Genomic DNA, 21570 nt, shown 5'->3' with positions numbered 1-21570 from the left:
GCAATTTGCAAGAGGTGGGGGTGGATCACGTGACTAGAGTTTTTGATTCGCTACCACGGACGGTGCTGCCATGCCTGCAGCGGCGGGAAATAAATTATTATTATATTGCACGTTCTGAACTCAAAAAATGAAAAAAAAAAAAAAAAAACTTGTGTCATTATTTTTATTTTATGATCCAACTACTTAAAAAAATTAATTCATAATTCTAATGAACCAATCAATCATTTAAAAAAATTAATAGGTAAACTTTATATTCTATGTTAATTAATTAAAATAATTTATTATGCCACTTTTGATCTATGTATGTCATGGTTTGTGCGGAACAGATGACTGGTCAAAATAATTTAAAATACTTTTTATCATATTTATTTGCCACATATTAATCAGTTCCTTTTTAATTACTTTAGTACTACTCACAACATTTTTTAAACAGAGTTTTTACTTGACAATATGAATCTATGAACTAGTACCTTCTCTTACCATTTTTGATAAATTGAATCAATAATACGCTGTTTTTGAAGTCTCTGAAATCATGTGAATGATTTCAATCTTTTGATGACTGATGTGCATCAAAAAATTATGTCAGTCTTCTGGTCTTAAATTTATTTGCTCTTTATTTCTTTTTTTAAATAAAAGAGAAAGAACTGAAAATAATATTTCCTTTAATAAAATGTTTATAACAGATTTTATAATTATAAACGCAAAGAAAATGTTTCTAGAATATATCGTTATATAATTTCAATATTTTGTAATACGAATTTTTAATTAAATTATCTAAGAATTTCAGACTATATTCAGAGGTACGAGGGGAATAAATTGAAACACACCTGCCATTTGCCATTTTTCAATAATAGAGTGTTTAATGAAGTAATTAATAATAATAATCATAATAATCATAATTAATAATTATGGTCTGCAGTTATGCTTTTTGCGCAACACAAAAGAACCACTGATCGTCCAACTGGGGCGAGTCCTGCTGGGGGCGGCGGCGCCCCCGGTCAGGTGAGAAACTGTCTCTCACTTGACGGCTTGTTATTGTTCCGGCACGGCACCACTTTCACATTGTTGAGGGCCTGTTTCTGGTCGAAGGCGGCCAACGAGTTGGACGTGGTCTCGCCGTACCTCGGAGGCCCGCCGCCAGCGCCCCGCATTCGAGTCGGCATGGACGCCGAGTTCGGCGCCGTCCGGTTCGGCGCCACCTTCAGCTGCGTTAGCTCCTCCTGCTGCAATGGAAATTTTTTTTAATAAAGTACAAACAAAAATTAACAAGTTTTCATCAAGATTTTAAAGGTTAAAGCTTCTAGGATAGAAATGAGATGGATTTGGTGGCAAATTTAATATTAGGAAAGAATTATGAATTAAATTTTTGAAATATTTGAAAAGTTTGAATTGATCTTTGACTTTTCTTCAATGGGGAATTTGAGTCGTTTACAATTTTAATGAATTATGACTGCAGAGAGTAACCAAAAAAGAAGAGCAAGATATTTATTTTTCTGTGAAATAATAAACCATTAGAGTGGTCTAGAGAGGAAAACCTGAACCTGAGTTAAAACACTGTTCAAAAAATTTAATTGAAATTACACCAATTGCACAAATAAAATTATCTAATAAATATGAAAATAAATTTTGATTCCTTTCTCGCCTTTCTCATTATAGATAAATAAAAAATCAATATAAAAAACTAGGTCAATCTAATTCAAAATTTTCTAAAATTTCCAACATTCATAATACTTTAAAAGTCACGAGTTTAGAAGTTTGAAAATGTCCCTAACTCTGATAAAAATCAAAATGTGTTACCTGTTCAGGTATCCTGAAATTGAAATCTCTGTTTCTGGATCTCTCGGGCACTGGGATTGAGACAGGCAAATTTTTAGACAGGCTGTTGCACACGTCTCGATTCCGCACCTGCTGCTCTGCGGCCTCGGCCACGGCCCTCCTTTCGGCCCGACTGGGCGCTCCTCCTTGGAATGCGAATGTCTGCAACAAGAACGGCAACAAATTAAGTCAAAATCCTCTCTTATGTAAGACAAAAATAAAAAAAATCAATCTGTTGAAGAATCGAGTGAACGAGACTGGTAAACAAAAAAGTGCTGAATCATCCCCCACCCCCGTTAAGTAGAGAAAGCCCTGCGGACCTGGACGAGCGGGGGCAGCGCTAGGTGTGGGCCGTGGGGCCTGCAGGCGGAAAGTGAGAGTCTGCAGGAGCAGCACGTGCGGGCGCGAGTGCAGGTGCAGCGGCCAGACGAGGGGCAGACGGCTCGATAAGCCTGTCTCGCCGCCTCCCCTCCCCTATCGATCCGCCCCCGGCCGCAATCAGCGCGGAAGCTCCCCTCCGTCTGCCACCCCCGCCAGCCACTTTCGGTCGCGTTCCCCGACCAGATAATTTGTCTGCACCTCGATCCTTCTTCGTCTTCTTCTGCTTTTTTTTTATACACTTGCGCGATTTTCGGGATTATTTCACTCAGCCGGTTGGTCGGGGCGGGCGACTTTTGCTCGTCGGCCAGACTGCCAGCGTTTGCTCTTTCTTGTCGCTCGCTCGCTAGGGCTTTCACTGCGGGCGAAAACGTGGTCTTGGAGGGGCGCGATCGATACCGACGGTCGGCCTGTTTTACAACGGCTTTAGCCGAGAATTCATTCGCGCGCCACCAGTCCGACGCCCCACTGGAGAACGCTTTGAATTGGATAACTCTTGCTTGCGTTGGTTAATTTGGCTCTGGCAATCAATATTCACGAACCGTTCCAAAAACTTCAATGATTCCTAAAATTTAGTAAAAATTGTTTTTAGGCTGCAAAATTCTCCAATTCAAGCTTTTTCATGAACATAAACTATTTTAGGAAATATTATATTTCAAATAATATAAGAATATAGCTAAGAGTTTGAGAAACCGAGTTTAATTCAATACTTTCCTTCAAAGGTTAGCTTACAATATCAATACTTAATTTTGGTGATATTTCACGTTGAGCAGTTTCATTTATTGCTCAAACGTTTTCGCACCACTTGAATTTTCACCTTCCAACGCAATTTTATTTCATAATTCACGCACTGCTTTTTCATTAATTAGCAAAAAAGATCCCTGCTTTTCCACCGATAAAAATATCAGACTCAGCCGAGTGAACTCGAGCGAAAGAAACTGCGCGTTGCGAGACGGTTCTCGAGTTATGCAACCTGCTTGACGCAAAAGCCGAGCGGGTTGCGTTGCCATTGTGCAGGGGTACTGCCGAGCACAGACTAGAGAGAGAGAAAATGTGCCGCCGCATTCGAAACCGAGTCGGTCGCCGTTGTGTAAAAAGCATTCGCGCGCACAATGGGAAGCACGAGCAACTTTTGTGTTGCGGAATTTTTTTCCCTGGTGTGGAACATATATATGGTGATATTCCACGGCGCTTGGAAAGCGACGCGCATTGTTTCATTTTTAAAATGAGACGCCGTTGTTCACCTCTCTCTCGTGGAAAAACGCGCATAATGGATGAAAAAAATGCGTGGAAAATGCGACGGTTCTCGGCGGACGAGACGCGAGTGATTTCGCAATTCGTTGGAAAAAGAAGGATATATCGTGATGATATATCAGTGATGAATGCCGTGGCTAGACAATGCATCCGGAGCAGTCTCGTAACAAAAAACATTTACGTCGACATTTATTTGAATAGCAGCGGATTCTGGCATGATAACATGAATACAATCCATTAAATTAAATATATAAAAAATTATTTGCGAAATAAAATTTTGACCCCAAATGTTTCTCATTTGATTGCAGATTCACATTTAAATTCATTCTACTGCTGCTTTAATAATGGTTTGGTATTCACCTTGTTAAGATCAAGTAATAATTTACAAAAATGACAAGGAAAAGCTTCTTTGGGAATAAAAATAAGTTTTAATTGATGAAAGAAATTTAAATTTTCAAAAAAGCCCGTTCATATTGATTTGAATATGCATGAAAAAGATTAAGTTTGTTCTCTTAGTGAACATGAATAAACGCCAACAAACTGAGCAAATAATAAAATTCCAATAGGTCCGTAAAATAATTTCAAAATTGCAAGAAAAAATAAATCATCAGACTCGGCTTAAAGTGGAGTTCTCAATGTTTCATAAGTTGGTAGCCCTGATTATACTGTTTAAAGGGGTTTTGATTGGAAATTGTGGCTCACCTGATCAGTAGAGGAGTCAGAGTGGGGGCAGTCAGGCGCTTGGGGTGCGCATTGGGGACAGAGTGGGCACGTGCTGGTCCAACGGACGACATCGCCGCTGCAGCAGGGGGCGTGCCCGGGGCGGCGCGCCCCCATAAACAAGCTGCGACACACAGTCCAGAAGCGGGGGGCGGCCGGGGTCGGCCTCACCGGCGGGCCATCAAGCTGGGGGCGGCCGTTCAGCTCTGCGCTGCTGCCCACCGCGGCCACTCTACTGCCCTCGATCGTTTCTAGCGGGCGCGGGTGGCCAGCCTGCTGGGCACAGTGCTGCCACCAGCCGCACTGCACATGCGCGCTCTGCCCTACGCCGAGCACGCACACCACGAACACCCAGATCCAAACTGAAACAACAAGAAACAAGGCAATTTTAATTACCTCCCTTGAAGAAAAACTTGTAGAAAAGGGACTGACTAGTTAAGAGAAAAACGGAAAATAACTGTGACTTCCAAGTTTTTTCTGCTACTACAACTTTATTTTGTTTTTAGAACATCTGAAAATTTGTAGTTTGAACATTTCCTTCAAATAGCGGACCATTTTTTGCAATTATTGAATAAATCATAGTGAAAAAAATGGAAAAAAATTACTACACATGAACTTAAAATTTATACTGTAGCCGGTTTAATGCTAATTCCAGAATTTCTAGATTTATTTTTATCAATTTATACAGAAGATTAATTTTAAAGATTTTAATTTCAATGTACATTTCTTTGGAATATTGTGCAAAACTATTTGTAGAAAACAAAAATAATTGAAAAAAAAATACTGCAGAATAATATTAAATTTATTCCATAGCCAGTTTAATGCTCTTGCTCTTTCCAGAATTATTAGATTTATTTTTATTAATTAAAACAGATAATTTATTTTAATATTTAAATTCCATTCCAAGTTTCTTGAGAATATTGTACGAAACCATTTGAAGAAAATAAACACAAATCAATTTATCAACAGCGAATAAAGTTTCTCCTGATTTGTAGACCCTTTAGTGAAATAACCAAATTAATTATTTGCTTCAATGGTGGTTAAAATTTTGAATTATTTTTCCAAAATTATACTAAAAGTTTGGAAAAATCAGAAAATTTGAATAGTTATTTATTTCCAATTTCAAGCATAGATTATCAGAATTGTGCCCAAATAGAATAATCAATTAATGCTCCCTATTAAATTATATTGTATACAAAATTAAATATTTGGAAGTTTTATAATTTTAAAATACCAAAAAAGAGGTGAAGTAAAATTGCACATGCAAATATAATCAGTAAAACACGAGAAGTTTCTTCAAATATTATGATTTTTATTTTCATTCGTTCTTTCCAACAAAAATTTTAAGGTATAATTAAAATGTTGGGAATGTGTGTTTACTAAAAAAAAAAATTAAATAAAAATGTAAGCATGCAATTTAATGGTTTTCGTTTTTCTTCTGTTTAAAAAATTTTTTATCATTCAAATTTCAAATTGCAATATTTGAGAAAAAAATTAAAAAATTTGAATAGAGTTTTGCCTTTTGGTGCTCCGTGGTGCTCAAGTGTTTAAGCTGTTGGCGAATTAAGGACAAGGGGAGCGCGGCGGCGGTCAAGCCGAAGGACGAATTGCACATTGCGATTGCGGAGGCGCGATTTTGGTGGCAAAAGAGGAATGGAAGGTGCTGGGGGCGAGGGTCAAGGCTCTGGTGCGGGACGTCAGCTGACTGCGGCTGGGGCAGCCGGGGGTGCGCGCGGCGAGGGGAAGGGGTGGGTGCCTTGCCAGACGAGTCTCCAAAAATAGCCAGCCGCGCGAGCAGGAAAAAGAAAAGCGAGAGAGAAAGAGCGGAGGACGACGAGTCAGCGAGGAGCGCGCCACAGCCTCTCAGACTGCGAACAGACTCGCTGCTTCTTCTTTGTCTTTCGCCCAGTCGACCGACGACACCACCGACAGGCCTGAGACTGAGACAATTTATGACGAGTGGGCCAGACGCACAAATCCGCAACCCCATCCACAGCTTTTAGTTTTGCGCAGCCACTTTGCAAACACGATAACCGTGAGCGGTTGCATTCTTTGATATATTTTTTTTATCTTAAACTCTGGCCAATTTTCCTACTTCAATCAATATTTCAAATAATTATTTGAAAAATGAAATTTTTTATCAGGAGTTTAAAGGAAATTTTCAAAGATTAATTTTAATAATTAGAAAATTTTTTAAATAGGATTTGTTTAGTAGATTTGTGCCAATTTCAAGAAGCATGAATATAAAAATAAGAAGAAGAAAACCGAAATTTCTGTAAAACATTATTCTGAATAAAGGAGCTAATTATTTGACAAATTTTTGTAGCACCAAACTATATACATATTATACCGCATTAAGTAATTTACAACCATAGAAATGAATCAGTTGGCAATAAATGAATTCAGTTCTCCCGCAATGGAACTCTGACATCTACAAACCAATGCTAATGTAAAACTGCCATCAAAATTACAATTAAGGCCTTTTTTTGCACAAGCCTCTCCTTCATCGATTTTTAAGAAAGTAAAATTGTTATCATAATGGGTGTCAATTATTCATATTCATCTTACAAAGAATATTAGAAACGTAAAGAAAACGCAGAAGAAGCTTAAAATTTCTGCAGGTGAAAAAAACTGGTACATTTTTAGGAAACTAATTTGCTTTAATTAAATTTTTATGTCTATTAGTTAAGAAAATAGCTAGTACATGGTGGAATTGCACGATAAATTTGATTAAAAAAATTTATAAATTTTGAATAACTCTGAATAGTAAATGTTTTAAAACTTTGAACGGAAAAAAAGAAAAGTAAAGTTCAATCAATAAAAATACTACTTCTTAGCGGGATTGAATTAACTTACAATTAGTAAAATTATAATATCGAGCGAAGAATATTTTAAATAAAATCTAATCAAAGTTTTTTTTGCGGATATTGATTTTCTTTTTTCCTCCTTTGTCTCACTTACTATGTCACGAGAGGAATGCGTTTGGAATCGCGGCCGGAGTGCGCGCGCGTTGTCCCTTCTCACGCAAATTAAGAGCAAAAGTCACATGCTAAATTTATCCCAGTTCCGATTATTTTCTTTTTCGCGCGAACCGGCCCGAGTGAGTGAGTGAGTGAGCGTGCCACGTGCGATTGTTGTTCGGCACGCGGGGAACGCACCCCTGCTGGACGTGCAAACCGCATTCCGATGCGCGCGATTGAGGGTCAGGAGAGTGAAAGGGATCGAATTGTGCATGTGTGCGTGATTCACCCCCGGTGCAGGCAGCACTAATAGTAGACACCGAGGCGGTAGGTCCGTTGCATGCACTGCTCTGCTTTTAGCCGACTCGCCCTGTGGTGGTGCGTGTGTGTGTGTCCATATCGCCAGCCCCCTTGGCCGCCGCCCAAATCGCTCTGCGCCCGACAGAATCTGTTCAGAATGGGTCTGGCCTGACTCGCGCGCCCGAGTGTGAATTTATGAAATGCCCTCGGGGGTGCACGTGACCCGTTTGACAATCGGGGCGAAAATGGCAATAGTTTCGCAAGTGCAGCGCCGAGGAATTCCTCGGCAGTTTGTACTTTGAGATTTTCGCAATTTCACAGCAGAGTTTGAATGGAATGCGGTTTCTAAATTTGCCCGAGAATTTTTATGTTAGGAGCGTTTTTAGCACTAACTTGGGAATTCTCTTCTTCAATCCTCCTGGCATTTGAAAGATTAAAAATAAGCACTCTAATCAAATTAGCAACATGACCTCTACTGAATAAGGGCATCTGCTATTTTTTTCCGGTTGCTTTTGACTAACCTGATATACGAGTTTATTTATCACTATCATTAAGATGAATTATGTTTATAAATAAATTAGATACACAAGAAAGAAATTAAGGGGGGGGGGAATTAACATAGAAGTTATAGGCCGAATATTTATTGAAAGAAAAAAACATCATTGATTGATTCAAACTTGAATTACTCACAATATTCCCAAAGATTTATGCAATATTTATAAAAAAAAAAACTACTTAATTTTCGTTCTGAGAATTAAATTTTTAAGTTGTTTTGTGATTGAATTGAAACAGATATAAATTTTAAATAGTGTGTTGAAAATTTTCAATTTTCTACAACTATGGCAATTGATGGTTACTTTTTAAATGTCAGATTCCAAAAATTCCAGATTATATTTGGAAAAAAAAATAATGTAAAACAATTTTATAAATTGAACTAAAATTTTGGAAATAATCCTTCACGACTCTTTATTTGCAAAATAAAATCAAGTCTTTACATCAATGGGGGCTAAATTTTCCAACTGCATTTTAATAAGTGCAAAAGAAAATGCTCCAATTGTTCTAAATTATTGATTTCACTTATCAAATAAGCATTGTTAATTATTTTTTCACAGCAAAAATCAGATCAATTTAATTTCTTCGTGAAAAAGAAAACCAAAATTTTACTTCTAATTGAGCTGTCTTTGTTATGCAGATTTCCCAGTGCAACATTACTTCCGTTAATTAAAAAAAACAAAATCATCCACCGGTGCATAATCCTTTGTGCAAATTTTCTTCGCAACCCCTGCGAGCGAGCGAGCGGTGCGCCTCCAATTAGCGAGTGCAACCATAGAAGAGTTGCACAAGCTCTCATTAGAAATGACGTTGTGTGTGTGTGTGTGTGTGTGCGGAACTTAATGGAGCTCTTGAGTGGCAGCGGGTGCGTGAGTGCAAGTTAGTTGGTTGCCCACAGGGCGCGCACTCCGCCGACAACAAAAGGAAAACGACGCCCCAAAGCGGTTCGCATTGAAAAGTCGAGGCTCTTTCAAGGCCCCGTCCGACCGACCGTCCGCTGGCTTTTTAAAAAGCAAAGTGGGTTCGCAGCAAAAAGGGGGGCACCGAGAGCACCGTGTGTGTGTTTGTGCGCGCCACGATGAATAAGAGTACGAGCACGCCAGTATAATAATTGCGCGCTCGCGGGGTCAATGACCCCCGCGTCTCTCTCTCTCTCTCTAGCTCGCTGTGCCGCCCTAACGCAGAGAAAAACTCTATGCTGGCCGTAAGTGTGCGAAAAAGATGTTCTTTCTTTCTTTCTCTTGGCGGATTTACTTTTGCACCGGCGCATCTTTGTTTCGAGTCAGGTGAACCCGCTCGCGAGAACGTTGGCCTTGCTTGGCTGGCTTTTATGACTCGTGAAAACATGCAAGCGAGACGACCTAGCGACGAGCGCGGTTGCTGCCTCGCGCGGTTGCTGCCTCTTCGTGCTGACTTGGACTTATTGTTGGTCGCGGAAAAAATGAAAAGGGTTTTGCGGAAATCGAGTTTTCCGAAAGGTCACTTGTTTTGGTTGCATTTTTGAGGCAGTAATATTTGAGCTTCGAGCATTAAATGAAAATTTTTAGAAAGAATATAAGAATTTTAGAAAAACATTCGGCAACTATGACATAACATCAAAATTTTATTTTCTACTTTTTTTTAGTTAAAAAATGGAATTACGGCATGAATTTACAACAATGGTGGTTAAAATTTGCAAGTAGTGTTTTCAATAATTGTCAAAAATAGCTCCTATTGTTCTTGAAAACTTGATTTGAGTAAATCAATAACGAGTTCTTCATTATGTTGGATATTATCAATACATAATATGGCTAAAAAAATTAAAACAATGTTCTTAAATTACGTTTTTAAACAAAGACCGGCGTGGAAATTTTAAAATTTTTCAGCAATTAAAATTTCCTTCAAGACGTTTAATCTTATATTCTAGTTGTTTCCATTGGTCCCTGACAATTTTTCAAGAAAAGAGCCTTTTTAATTAGAAATTTTGACAATTCTTCAGTGATTTCTTTTAAGGAACTTTAATTTGAAGCGATTTACAAAAAAAAATCCCCAAACACTTGATCTGTTGTAAAAATAAAATTTAATTAATCAGGCGCTTGTATGAGTATTTCAAAAATATAAAAAGTTAAATAATTTCCTCATCTTAATCCAAAGAAGAAGTGAATTTAGTGCTTTTTCAGTGTTGATTAAAATAAGTTTCCTTTGATCAAGTAATCAAATTGGGATTTCAAATTTTTTATTTTTAATAAAAAAAATGTTTAAATGTTGCATGCAGAATTTTTCTCTCAAAAGCTTTTCAAGAAAATATACATGTGATTTTTTTTTCTAAATAAAATTTTGTTTGTAGTTTTCATTTATAATTTTCAACATTTGGATAATGTTAGATGTATCTCGTTATAGGAAGAGACTGCCTTGGGTACACCAATAAACTTAATTTGCAACTAATCCAAAGAATGAAAATAATTTATAGTTTTACAAAATAAAAACCACGTCGGATAATAATTTTCGTTTCACCGAGTACCAAGAATTGTAACTATATCTTGTTTTCAAGGAGCTGCTTGTAGAGATGTGCAAATTCAAGCGATTTGACCTTGATCTTGGCAAGTGACCTTGGAAATTATTACGCAACGCGGCTGTACTAACATTGGCAAGGATGCGTAATTGTATACTTAAAATTGGCAAGTCATACCGTGGAAGAGAATTCCTCGTTTTCCCAAAGAAATCATTCTTCTGTAAAACGATAAAAATTCTATACTTTCGAAAGTAAAAAAAAGGACTGAAAAAAATATTGAGGAATGCTCTAGACGCTTCTGTGTCAGTCTAGAAGAATTAAAAATAATGACCGCAAGTGAAGAATTTCGCGAGCACGCGATTTCGGCTTCGACTCTCTGCTCACATCTGAACGCAGCTCAGTCAGTATTTTTATTCCAGCTCGTTATTTATTCTGGGGGCTTTTCGAAACGTGGCCTTCGCGGACGCGATCGCGTTTCGCAACATTTGGCGAAATGAAACGGCGGGCTGGAGATGGCGAGCGAGCGAGCGGTGCAACCGAAAAGTGCGAGAGCGGTTTTGTGGCTGCGCAGATGGGCCGCCGCCGCCGCACCAGCAGACACCAGACAGACACTCCACCTCACGCAGGCGCCACACACAACCAATTGCAACAGCCGTCTGACCCGCAGAAGGTCACTCGCAGACTCACTCACTCTTTTGGTGCTCGCTCGCTCGCTCACCCCGTTCGGTTTTATATCAGATTTATTTTTCTTCGTTCTCTCTCTCGCGCGCGCGGCGCACATCAATAATTTGTCTGCTCAATTCTACATACGCGCATTGAAATTGTTTAGCCGCTTTTAATATACACACACTCGCGAGTTCGTTTGCGAAATGGGCTCGGTCCTTGTTTCTTTCTTTCTGTCGGTCGCGCCGCTCGCTGGGCGGAATCGATTCGACGCCCGCTTTTGGCACGTATATGCATATTCGCTCACCTGCCCTCTTTGTCTCCAGTCTCAGCGGGAGGGAATTGTTTCTTTTTTCAATTAGTTGCTAAGTAAGGGAGTCGTTTGGAAAAGTAGAAAAAAATCAATTAAGAAATCAATCGCTCATCGACAACTTTATAAAAGCATTTTCTTCACAGGCACGTTGGATTTTCAAAAAAAGGTGTTCTTTTTTGTCGAAATCAATTTAATTTAGTATGGACAAGATATTTAATTATATAATTTTGTGGAAAATAAATAAAAAGTTTCAAGAACAAACTGTATTTGATCAAATTTAAAAAATTGAATGAATTGTAAAAAATTTCTTACGATTGATTTTCAGTTTGATGGATGAAATTTTGAAAAAGAACATAAAACTTGTCAAGAATTTCACGATTTGGGATCGTTATATTAATATTCACATTTTAATTAACGCTGCAGAAGATTTTGACTTCCAGGATATCAAAGCTCAAATTAAATTTTTGTAATTTAGGGTAAACGGCTACAAAACGAAAATTATTTATAGCATTGCAACACGCCAAAAATTATTAGTTTAATTTTAAATTTACAATTTTTAAGACAAAAAATTATTCCAGCATTTGTTCTGATTTTCCCAGATCCATCCTTATCAAATATTCGTTTTTTCTGATTTCTTTTTACTTATTAAAAAACTTAATATCGATAAGAATAGCTTAGGTTCAATTTAAAATTAAGTAGTAGATTTCATTGGAATAGCATATTTCGGTATCTGCAACGTTCAACAGCTGAAATTCCATCAAGTTTCTGTTGTGTCTGCAACTTCCGCAAATTTTCAAGTTCTACTTTCGCGTCTAGGTCAAGTTTATGCCTCTGCACAGTTTAATTTGAGCAAATCAAGCACAACAATGAATGCCCTGTCGATAAACAAACTTTCATATTCAGAGCACTGGGCCAGACGGAGCGAAAATATTTACATTTCAGCTCAGACTGCGATAGTGGAGCAACCCTGAATTTCCACCTTTGCTCCATTTAGATTCCGGAAATTCCAATTTGATAAGGAATCATCTACCAATGGATCAGCAAAAGTTCATGCACAAAATCATAATTTAATAATATAAAAATTTACTTTGGGCGTTTCAAGTATTTATTGACCGATGGCCAAATTAAATAAATATTTGATTTCAAAATAACGAAACATTTATATTGACGTGAGGAATTAAGCATGTCTGGAAATGGAGGAATTTTATCTCGCCCAGTCAAGGCCGGCTGACGCAGAGATAACCACGAAATTGACGCGAAACTTTCCTTTGTCCGAACACGCGCTTTTATATTTCGAGCACATTTCCCGACGGGCCGAGCACGTGGCCAGACGGACGAGGCAAATACCTAAATGGATGTGTTTGGGTGCATTTTCTCGGGCACAGACTAAACATTGCCTTTCCAAACAACAAGTATATAATATATTTACTCTCATCTCGCGTCGGCCGCGACTTACTCAAATCACAAAACGCACCTCGGCGAGCTCGAAAATAAACATGCCCACAAATAAAGGAGGAAGTGCCACGTGCCACGCCAGTGCTAATGTGAGGACTAGACGCTCACTTAGACGATGCAAAGCATTGCCAACCAATGAAGATAGCGCGCCGAGTGAATCTGATTAATTTAATATCATCATCGGTACCAATTTTGTCAAAAAATATTAATATTTAGTCATGAAATATAACGTTGGATGCTTAATTTTATTTTTAAAAGGTTATAAAAACGGCTATTAATGAGGAAAGTGGTGAAACTTGCAGTTCACGCTGATAATGCAGGGAAATGAGTTACGGTAGTATGGAGTAAATTATATTAAATAAAATAAAACATTTTTATGACTTCTGCCAAATTAAATTAATGGCATTTAACATGAATTACGATAAACAGAATTAATTCATTGTTTATTTAAAAAATCCAATCTCAATTAATAGCCTGTTAAAATTACTCTTGAAGGTTATTGTGATATTTCCAAAATGAAATTCTAATAATTTTCTTTTTAGAAATTAAAAATAAATCAACTTAAATCACCATGTTTGTAATTATCAAAAAAGCCAAGTTAATTTATTTTCAGCTCAAAATTTTTTTTTTGACTCGTAATTAAAACGCCGCCCTAATCATAATCCATCATTCTATATATTTTGAGACCGCAGCTTTAGGAGGAACTTTTCGGGAGGAGCCGCGGCCGACTCTGTGTGCTTCACGCTTACTAACTTCTGCTTTTTGGTGGGTTCGTCTGCAGGCGTATTTACCGTAGGGGTTCATCGACCTGCCCTTTCCTCTCGTTCCTGCTCAACGGCTGGCCAACGCATATACTGGCTGGCCTAGCCGAAATTCACTCCGCGCCCAAGGCGGACCGACGGAAATCAATCCCTCCAGACTCTTCCAAAACAGTTGAAATTCAATACTCGAAATTGTTAAAAAAAAAAAAAATTAATACATTCGTCTGCTCCAGGGAGCGTTTACTTTCTCCTCTTTAAAAAAAATCTGAACATGCAAAAATAAGGAAAATATGAGAAAAATATGAAATAGCTGCAAAAGTGTTACAAATTTTTTCAAAATTTTAAATCAATTTTAAGTAATAAAAGAATAAAACCAGCAGAGAAAATTCATAGAATTTGTCTCATTTCTAGAAATTATAAAAATCTAGGAAAATATTTTCATTTGTTATTATATATTTTTTTTAATTTTAAATTGAATTGATATTTTTTTTATTGCAATAGAGAACTTTCAAGATAATTATCATTTTTCACTCAAAATTTGTGTAGTTTAAATTTCACACAAACTTTCTGAATAAAATTATTGATGGTGTGAACTTTTTAAATTGAGTGGTGAAAGTATTGAAATCATTCTTCAAATCTTTTAAGCAAATAATTAAATTAAAATTTGCCCTTTTTTGGTTCATTTATTTGGTTTTTTGCTCCGGACATGAATCTATTTTTCAATGGTGATCTATTTTGAAAAAAGTCATAGTGACGCACAGCACCTATAATTACACTGTCTTTTTTCGCCCAAGACGTTTAATAGATCCATTTCCCAGCACTCTGGGGTCTCCCACGGCTAAAAGCTTTCCTAGGGCGACTTTCCGCACTTTCCTCGCTGCCTTGAAATTAATTGAAGCGGGCACGCGAGGCCGGTGCGAAAAAAAACAGACTTTTCCCTTTCTTCGGGGGTGACTTTTCCGTCGGGACGAAAATTGCAAAATTTCTGGTGTTCGAATTATGTGGTAGCAGATCATAGTGTGAGTGTGAAGAGAGCGAGAGAGAGAGAGCCAGGCGGGGGGTGAGCCAAATTTAGCCCGTCGTTGGGCCAACATGGCTGGCCCCGAGACCAAGTATTCGCCAATGTCAGGCCTCGGTTTGCCGCCAAAATCGCGGGCCCTGGCCCACTTTGAACGGCCGACGAGCCGGGTGGGCCCGTCGGGGGCCCGGGCCCCAAGATGGCGCCGGCCGGCCGGGCGAGCACCACTTTCACTCGCAGCCAGGGGCAGAAAAAATCGCACACTCTCGGCCGGCCGCCGCCTCCTTTTCCACTTAAAAATACTTCTTCTTTCTGGCCCTTCGAGCGCACACCGCACCACTACTGTTGAAATCGATTTTGCAATTATCTGGCTGCGGCGCCGCCGCTCGCTAAGGGTGGACCTGCGGCCAGGGCGCCGCCAATTGCGACATGACGTGCGCTGCGTGAGGAGAGACGAGCGCAGCAATTGCGCGGCTGGTGTGCGATTGATTCGAGTGCGATCTCGGTCGGAAATAGGTCAAGTGAGAGAGCCTTTTTGCACTTGTTTACACCTCGGAGCAAGTAAGTGTGGTGAATTTCTAAACACCGACCGCATCCACTGGCAGGGTGAAACATCATAAAAAAATTTGCAAAAAAAAAAACTGGCACCAGCAGGCGAAAAACTGCGTAGTTCGAACAGAAACAGGATTGAAATTAATTTGAAAATAAATTTAAATGAAATAAAATTCTTCGGAAGTTTAAAATAAAATTGCAAAAAATTAGCACCGTTGTGAAAGTGTTTCGATTTTTTTCATTTTTTTTTCTTTAATTAGGATTTTAATTACTGGTTGGGGAGGAAAATGCCAATGGGACTTTGGGGGCTTCGGGGTCTTGTTGCAGGGGCCAGACACTGCTACTCACCAGCATGGCGCGCGGGGGCACTCGGGCTCATGGATGAGGCGGCGACTCAAGAGGCGGCCCCGCTAACTTGGGGCGGCCGACGGGGCCGACTGCACTGTCGACACGGCCGACGATTCGGCATGCACTGGCCGCCTAGCGGCCGTCGGCGGCCGAAGCACACATCACTCGCGACACTGAGGCCGTCGACGGCCGAAACTCGCACTCGTCTCGCCGGATTCGGCGCCACAATTGCAGAGACTGCGGCCGTCGCGACTTGACTCTCGCAACCAGTCGGCGCCCGACGCGCATGCGCCCTGCCCTGTCTGCGCGTCGGCCGATCTTGGCGCCTCTCGCGGATGTCTCGCGAAAAGTGTCTGCAAAAAGTCCTCCTGCGAAGATCCTGACGAGGATTCGCCAACGGCCGACTGCTTCCGGCTGCTTTTTCGGCTCTTTTTCGGGCTGAATTTCGTTTCGGTAGGTTTCGTTAAAAAGGGTCCTTCTTCGGCGTTTGGGCTGTTCCTTCGGCCATCTGTGGGCCGACCTCGGCACTAAGCTAGGGGTCGGGGCGCTGCACACGGCCTTCTCTGCCACTCGCGCGGTGTCTGGTGCGCTTCTCGTTCGGTGCCGTCTCTCGTCGGATCAGACGTCCTACGCAAGATGATTAAATTATTCAAATCAAGTCAATAATATGCGCTTTTTTACCGATCAAAGAAACATTGTATTGTATGAAGAGATACGAGGTGCCTGAAACAGGAATTTTTTTAGTTTAATAATTTTATAATTACATTCGGAAACCTTTTAAATTAAATTGAAAGATTTTTAGAAATATTAAATTTTCAAACTTTTATTTTTTAAGATTTATTTCTAAATCTGGAATTTTGAGATTTTTTATAATATATTTTTAACAAGTAGCATGTCAATAAAAAAATTATTTCTTTTTTGAGCAGTTATTTATGGCTGTAGAGAGTAGAGATTCAACTAACGCTATTCAAGTTTTTTTTTTATCAAATAATTATAAACTTTTAAATAATAATTAAAGCTAAAATTATAATTTACACGAAGCTTATATATTATTCAATATTTATTTAAATTGCCTTCAAAATAGTACTATATATCAAAATTTATAAGCCGTTTATTCTCATATAAACTCCAAATCTTGGTTCTGTGCGATGACACAAGAACATCATTTGTTATTGACTGTTAATTGAAGTGTGAGTCACGTTTGCACATCATACACAATCAATACATTTTATCAAATTATAATTTTTAAATTAAAAATAGTGGGAGATATATTTAGGACAAAAGTAACATCCCTGGCAAGCTGTACTTGTCCAGATGATTTTTCACCTTGTATTTGGAAATTTAGCTTCCACATCTAAAGCGCACTATATGAATTTAAGAGCAAGTTCGATCAATGCAATGAACTCTTGCACTCAATTCACAGGTGCAGAAAAAGAGCGAGTGCAAAAATTTTAAGAGTGTGGAATACAATTGCAAATTTTTATTGTTTTGAAGTTTAAAAAATTAAAACAAAAAACCACTGATATTCTAGATTTAAAAAAAAAATATCCTTTTTTGTTGTCCCATAAACAGTCACATTTTTCAAAAATTTAAAGAGTGAAAACAATATAAAACTTCACAATGAATTCTTCGGATTCAAGTGAGCTTAAAAGGCAAAGTGGAAAACAAAAATTTTAAAAGGAAATTGATTTAATGATTTTGTTTCAAACAAAATCAATTTCCTTCCAAAATTTTTGCCTGGAGCTCATCATTATTTTAGTTACCGAAAATTAAATTACGGTGAATTGCTTTTTCAGAGAAAAATAAAATTTTTTAATTTTTTGCATTCATTTTCTAAAAATTGCTCAATCTAATATTTCTTTTAAAGTAAAATAATTCCAATTTGTTTTCCTTCGTTCCAAATTTCAAATTAGGGTAAAAATTTTGAAAAGTTAAAACACAGTTTTGTCAGAGCGGAGTTTTTTAATGAGAGATGAACTTGAAAAAAAAGCGTTGGAAAAAAATATATAATTTTAAAATTAGTTTGATAGAGACTCAGAGTGCTGACCCAGACATCAAGTCATGATAAGACTAATTAAAGGTTGCTCGAAAACGTTCAAGAGATAAGACGTGTGTTTTTTTAATTTCTTTTTCCAAAAAATTTATGGGGGAGAGGAACGGGTATGGAGACGCCGGCGGCGCGTTGCAAATTTGCAGCTGCGTATGTGTGTGTGCGGGTAAAATGTGGAGGAATTATTTGCATGGCAACACAATGTGGGTCATGTGCAGTGAATGTGGCACAGCCAGTCTAGACTGACTACATTTTATTTTACTTCACTGCTTCACTCCACAATGTACCGCGACCGGAGCAAGCAAGCCGACGAGAGAGAGAAATATACCTCTCCGCTGTATGGCGCGCTGTGTTTTATGTATGTATGTATGTATGTGCACGTATGCCCATTGCATTATCACTGCATGCACATCAAAACTCTTTTTGCTGCTGGTAGCCCTGGCTGGCTCGGTCGCCGCGTCGGCAACAATTTATTTCGTCTCGCGCGCGCAGTTCACTTTTTTACTCTCTCGCGCGTCGATCTCGTCCCTCTTTCTTTTCTCTCATTTTTCGTGCAGAAAATTGCGAAATGATCCACAGCACAGCGTCTACCGGACTGGTCATTTTTTGTTCGTCCGTGTACGTCTCGCCGACGTGTGGATTTTCTAAAGTACATATACATGCACGCTCTTCTGCACAATATATTTGCAGCATGTCGTAAAAGACTGGGAGGAAGTTTATCTTTCTGCTCTACAGGGAGACGGGGCGGCGCAATCGAATTGCTCGGCCAAGTTAGGCAACGCATGCAGACAGAGGTGATGCACTGGTTGCATAATCCCGCATGGAGCGGATGCAGCAGCTTGTTTTTTGTTCACGCCTTTGACTTTTTAAACATTAGAGGAGGAAGTTCAAATAAATTTTATGAATCATTGTTGGATAAAGGATAATTAAAATGGTTTAAGTAAGATAAGGAAAAGTTTAGGACTAATAAAAAGAAATATCTAAATTAAAATAGCATAATTTTTTGGATACATTTAAAGTTCACGCAGCCCAATTAAGATAATTAAGATTTGATTTGTTTCAGACAAACTTTTCAATTTGAGCAATAACAAAAAAATTTGCATTATTTTGAAAAGTGGATAATCCATAGAACATTCAAGAAAAAAATTACGTTCCTCAAATAATCTAAAAACCTTAAGGCTATTCAAATTTCAGCTCCAGGAAAAAACCTAAAATGAAAGTAAAAAGTTTTAAATCAATATAACTTGTTTAAAAACTCTAATGTATTAAATTTCGTTCCTTATTTCATTATTTGCAAATAATCTTTCTGGATTAGAGAAAATAATTCACATTTTTTTTATAAGTACACATCTCCTAATTTTAATAAATCAATTTCAATTTCATAATAAATTTTTTTCAAAATATAGCTTTACTATTACTCGTTTCTTGAATTTTTTTTATAAATTTTTCCATTCGCTGTTTTCTTTGGATTCTTTGGAAATAAAAACATTAGAAACAAAATTTCACAAGCATCTGTAAAAAGCTCTAACTTTTTGTAGCAAAAAGCTGGATTGTCGTGTCGGATTAGAATTCAGGCACGCTTTTTTGATTTACGTGTTGGAATAAGAAAAGTCCGTGGCTTCCATTGGCGCGCGTAACTTCCATGAAAAGAGAAAGAAACGAAAAAGTGTCGTGCCGTGGAAATGAAAAATAGCGCCGAGGTGGCGACCGTGGGCGATCGATTTTCGCGAGATGTGGCACCTGCTGACACTTTCCAGCTCTCCTGCTCCGACCATGTACATCATTTCAAAAGGCTCCTCCGGTTTTCCAGTAGCAAAGGCAGCTTTATGTAACGACGACGGGCGGGCGAGCACTCTCGACCAGCTTTTCTCTCTTGGCTGCTGCTTTTTGTATATGCGTGCTCTCGTCTCTTTCGCAAATGAGGTGTACGCGAGCGGCAGCAGATTTTTCAGCAGCGCGGGGTGCGAAAGGGAACAGGAAAGCTGCCAGGCTGACTTTGTGCGAGAGTTAAAAGAAAGCCACACAGTTGCGGAGAGAGAAAGACAAAAGGAGATGAAGGGAGAGAGGCAAACAATAGCTCGCATCTCTCCGGCAGAGGCAATTTATGCCACATATTCATATTCCTGAACTAAAATAGCACAGCACAAATTTGAAATTTCACTCTCAAGAATAGCAGATTGGGGCTATTTTTTTAAAACGCAAATTTTATATCGGAAGATTGCGAGAACGGATTTAATTAATCAGTAATTTGGATTTTTACCCGATATAACATGACTTTTTAAAGCTGAAGCAAAATTTCCCTCAGATCGACTACCAAAATAACAATAAAAAATGCAAAAAGTCAGCTACTTAGACTCTCATTACTATTTGAACATAATACAATTAATTTATTTTTGATGGATATCCAAAATTCTAATAGAAGTTGTAAGAAACTTCAAAAATTTAAAAGTATTTAAAAAAAGAAAAATAGTTACAAATCTTTTTTAATTAAAAATTGATAATTATGTATATTTTAAAATGTTTCAAAATCAGTGTTTTAACAAAAAATGGCAAATTAAGTTTATTAAAAAAAAGTGACACATTTAATTTTGAATAAATTTAGGTTCACTGCCGCGGATGGGATATTTTTGATCTCGAAAGTTTTAGCAAAATTCTTGCTATTGGTGGTGCCGTTTTGTTCAACAATTCCTTTCTTTTCAAATATATTTCTTTTTCAACAATTTAATGTAAGATATTAGTTATTTGCAACACTAATTAAAGAAAGAATTAATAAAATAAATAAAATGTATTTTTGTGACTTTAAAAAATTAAAAAAAGTCCTGCTTAAAACACCAAAATTAAGTGGCCTCAAAAGTCAGATTCAAAGTTATAGGGCATTCCAAAATATGCAAAGTTGGGTCGGGTGGTTGTAATTGAAATCAGTCAATCAATGACGTAAACCACTTAAGTCTATATCCAGTATCTTTTCTTTGAAACAATAGCTCTTCCATAGTAATTTACTGCCGCGTTGCAAAATTACAATTTAACAGGTCTTTGAATTCTTTTCCTGGAACACGCTCGAGTATTATACACACGCAAGGGGGACAATATGCGATGCGAAGAGAAGAGGAAAAAGTGCACATGTATGCGAAATGACACACGTATAGAGCAAGTGGCTCTCTCGCGCCGGGCTGGAATTTGCATTGTTCGCAGGTGTGCGGAATATCGAATTAAAATTAAGCGCGGCGGCGGCGAAAGACGTGCTCTCGAAGGGGAATCACATGGTGGGTGTGTGACGTCATGTCTAGACTGCAGCACCGCACCAGGGCCTCCGCTCGTCACTCGCCGCGACTCTATGTATGTGTTTTGCTTATTTACTGTGAATGTGCATATGTATATATGGGTCCGCCGCCGCCGCCGCCGCTGCTGATAAAAGTTATCCTCGGCAGACACTTGGTCTCGCCGAGATAATAATGATTGTTTGTTCTGCGCTGCTTCTCGAACGCTTTGAGAGACTCGAGACGCTTGGCGTGGGCGACTCTGTTAATTACTTCTGTGTATTGACGACATTTAAATGGCTGCAACTAGTTCTAAACAGAGACCTTCGAAGGAATTTGCAAAGTCATTCTTTCCTTCGTAGACCAAATTATTTGTAAAGGAAGCTCTATAAAAAAAAGCATCATCTTGAAAATGAAATTTTTTGCCTAAACCTCAACCAGGGATATTACTTTTTCCCGAATATAAAACATTTTTTTTTAGCAACGTTCAGTTGCCTTAAAGAGTTAAATTGTCCTAGGGGAGCAAGTGTTGCAACCCAGGCGGATTTCAGGACAAAGAAAGAATAAAAGGGTTTTAAAAGCTCGTTTTAAATTCCATTTGGGATTCGAGATGTGCGATATTAAAAAACGATACAAATCTGAGTTTTTTGTTTAATAAAGAAGTCTTTTGAACTACAAAAATT

The 21570-nt window shown here is 38.3% G+C and overlaps 1 protein-coding gene across 1 annotated transcript; it reads right to left on the bottom strand.

The window, feature by feature from the left end:
• Nucleotides 1-833: 833 nt before the first annotated feature.
• LOC132192977 (uncharacterized) lies at nt 834-16142 on the bottom strand. The gene is made up of 4 exons (XM_059613238.1): nt 15581-16142; nt 4150-4529; nt 1798-1977; nt 834-1223 (listed from the first exon to the last, which is right to left on the bottom strand). The coding sequence occupies exons 1-4, from the start codon at nt 15609-15611 to the stop codon at nt 999-1001; spliced, it is 816 nt and encodes a 271-aa protein (XP_059469221.1). The 5' UTR covers nt 15612-16142; the 3' UTR covers nt 834-998.
• Nucleotides 16143-21570: the final 5428 nt, after the last annotated feature.

This window comes from Neocloeon triangulifer, unplaced genomic scaffold (assembly GCF_031216515.1).
Source record: "Neocloeon triangulifer isolate White Clay Creek 2 clone unplaced genomic scaffold, ASM3121651v1 ptg000003l, whole genome shotgun sequence".
Lineage (NCBI taxonomy): Eukaryota > Metazoa > Arthropoda > Insecta > Ephemeroptera > Baetidae > Neocloeon > Neocloeon triangulifer.
The sequence above is the reverse complement of the archived record's forward strand: the minus strand, read 5'-3'. Positions and strand labels throughout refer to the sequence as shown.